This window comes from Mandrillus leucophaeus, unplaced genomic scaffold, assembly GCF_000951045.1.
Source record: "Mandrillus leucophaeus isolate KB7577 unplaced genomic scaffold, Mleu.le_1.0 Scaffold241, whole genome shotgun sequence".
Lineage (NCBI taxonomy): Eukaryota > Metazoa > Chordata > Mammalia > Primates > Cercopithecidae > Mandrillus > Mandrillus leucophaeus.
In genome coordinates this window covers 48,283-50,219 of record NW_012102488.1, presented here as the reverse complement: position 1 = coordinate 50,219, position 1,937 = coordinate 48,283, and the positions used below count along the sequence as shown (strand labels likewise).

Here is a 1,937-nt window from a genome sequence, read left to right as displayed (position 1 = left end):
CACGCAGAGAGGAGGAGTTGAAGGATGATTGCGGGGAGAAGTAGAGAGAACAATCATTAGGGCTGGGGTGTGTGTGGGCTGTCTCAGCTGACAGAGGGGCACGCAGCCCCTGCCGTGAGAGGAGCTTGGAGGGCTGGCCTGCAGGGTCACTGCACCTCAGCCCAGGGCCTCTTACCTCCAGACCCTTCAGGGTAGCAAATGATGCAGGGGTAATAGAAATTCAAAAAAAAAAAAGAGAAAAAAGAAAAAAAAACTTACACGGGATACAGTTATGGATATCGAGAAAGTAAAAAAATAAAACAGCAAGGGGCTGGGCACAGTGACTCATGCATGTAATCCCAGCACATTGGGAGGTTGAGGCGGTTGGATCTCTTGAGGTCAGGAGTTCGAGACCAGCCTGGCCTACATGGTGAAACTCCATCTCTACTAAAAATAAGAAGATTAGCCTGGCATGGTGGCAGATGCCTGTAATCCCAGCTACTCAGGAGGCTAAGGCAAGAGAATCACTTGAACCACGGAGGCAGAGCTTGTAGTGAGTCAAGATTGTGCCACTGCACTCCAGTCTGGGTGACAGAGTGAGACTCTGTCTCAAAAAAAACAAAAAACAAAAAAGAAGAAAAAGAAGAAAAGGAAACAAACAAAAAAAAGCCCCAAATCCCACATGCCTGTTCTGTACATTATTCCCAAACTACTTTTAAACTTTAAGGTATATCTCACCATTTCCAAGATGATAAAAGATGCAGGGAAGGAACAAACCCAATCAATCAAGCAGGAGAAGCAGCAGACATAAACAGGCTGAAGGATAATGGCGGCAAAATAAAAATAAGCCAGAGGCAAAGTATTCCCAAACCAGAGAAGCCTCGGGGGCATGCACAGCTGGAGACAGCAAGCCAGAGAGGGGTCCTGGCACTGCCTCACCTTCCACTTGTTCAATGGGGGAGCGCTACCCCACCGGAATGGTGAAGGTTGGACACCAGCACCTTCAGAATGTCCTGAATCTACATGAGGTGAAAAGGGAAAAACAAGGGCAGAGGGAGAAAGACAGAAGTGGCTTAGAGAGAAACAAGAAAGTCAGGACAGGAGGAAGATGTGGGTTCAGGAAAATGAAATGCTGAAGAAGAGCAGAGGAGATTGAAACCATGGCCTGTGCCATTCTTCCAAATGGCCACCTGCTGCCTTGCCAGGGGCAGGAACAAATAGATGGAAAAGTCCCCTGAGCGATGTAGTCACAGAGTAGAGTCACCTGATCAATGCAGCTCTTAATACACTGACTGGAACCCTCTCCTCAGGCCCAGGGCATGGGCCATGAATCTGGTAATGCTCCAGACCTCCACCTCCATTAAAAAACCAGACTGCTGAGTAAGGGTTCACTTGAACTAAGGGGGCTCCAGCTAAAAAGCAAGTTTGAAAGACACTGATCTTGTCCAGTATCATCTTACAGAGGAGGAAACTGAGGCCCAGGGGAACAAGTGATTTTTCTGTGGTCACGCAGCAAGCTGGTGACAAGTTAGATCTTCTCTTACTCCTAGTGCCAGGTGCTTTCCTCACCACACACTGGGGCCCTTTCAGTGACTCCTAAAGGGACAGCCTGATGGCAAGTGTCTGAACTCATTGGCCCAGCATCCCCCCTTGAGACTGGGGATGAGGAAAATCAAGCAGCAATGACCATTTCCTGGGTGTCCTGAGTGTTTACAGTGGCCAAGTACTAGGGATTAACATAAAAACAACAACAAGGAATCTCATTTAATCTTCAAAAATGGAAGTCAAACAATACTACCCCTACTTTACAGATGTGAAAAGAGAGGCCCAAAGAGCTCAAACAACTTGCCATAAGTCAGATCCCTAGCAGTTGGAGAGGCAGGATTCAAACCCAGAATTCTTAACCAGTACCCAACAAACTCAACAATTACCCTCTACTGCCCCTTGGGTCCCCTGTC

The 1,937-nt window shown here is 47.6% G+C and overlaps 1 protein-coding gene across 1 annotated transcript in view; it reads right to left on the bottom strand.

Moving 5' to 3' along the window:
* The window catches only part of LOC105541612 (putative golgin subfamily A member 6C), a gene marked incomplete at its 3' end in the record, with an annotated part of 10,362 nt that overhangs the window by 6,625 nt on the left and 1,800 nt on the right, over positions 1-1,937 (bottom strand). Inside the window, exon 2 of the mRNA XM_011982720.1 lies at positions 948-998. Coding sequence (XP_011838110.1) covers positions 948-998 — 51 coding nt within the window. The remainder of the gene's footprint in view (positions 1-947; positions 999-1,937) is intronic.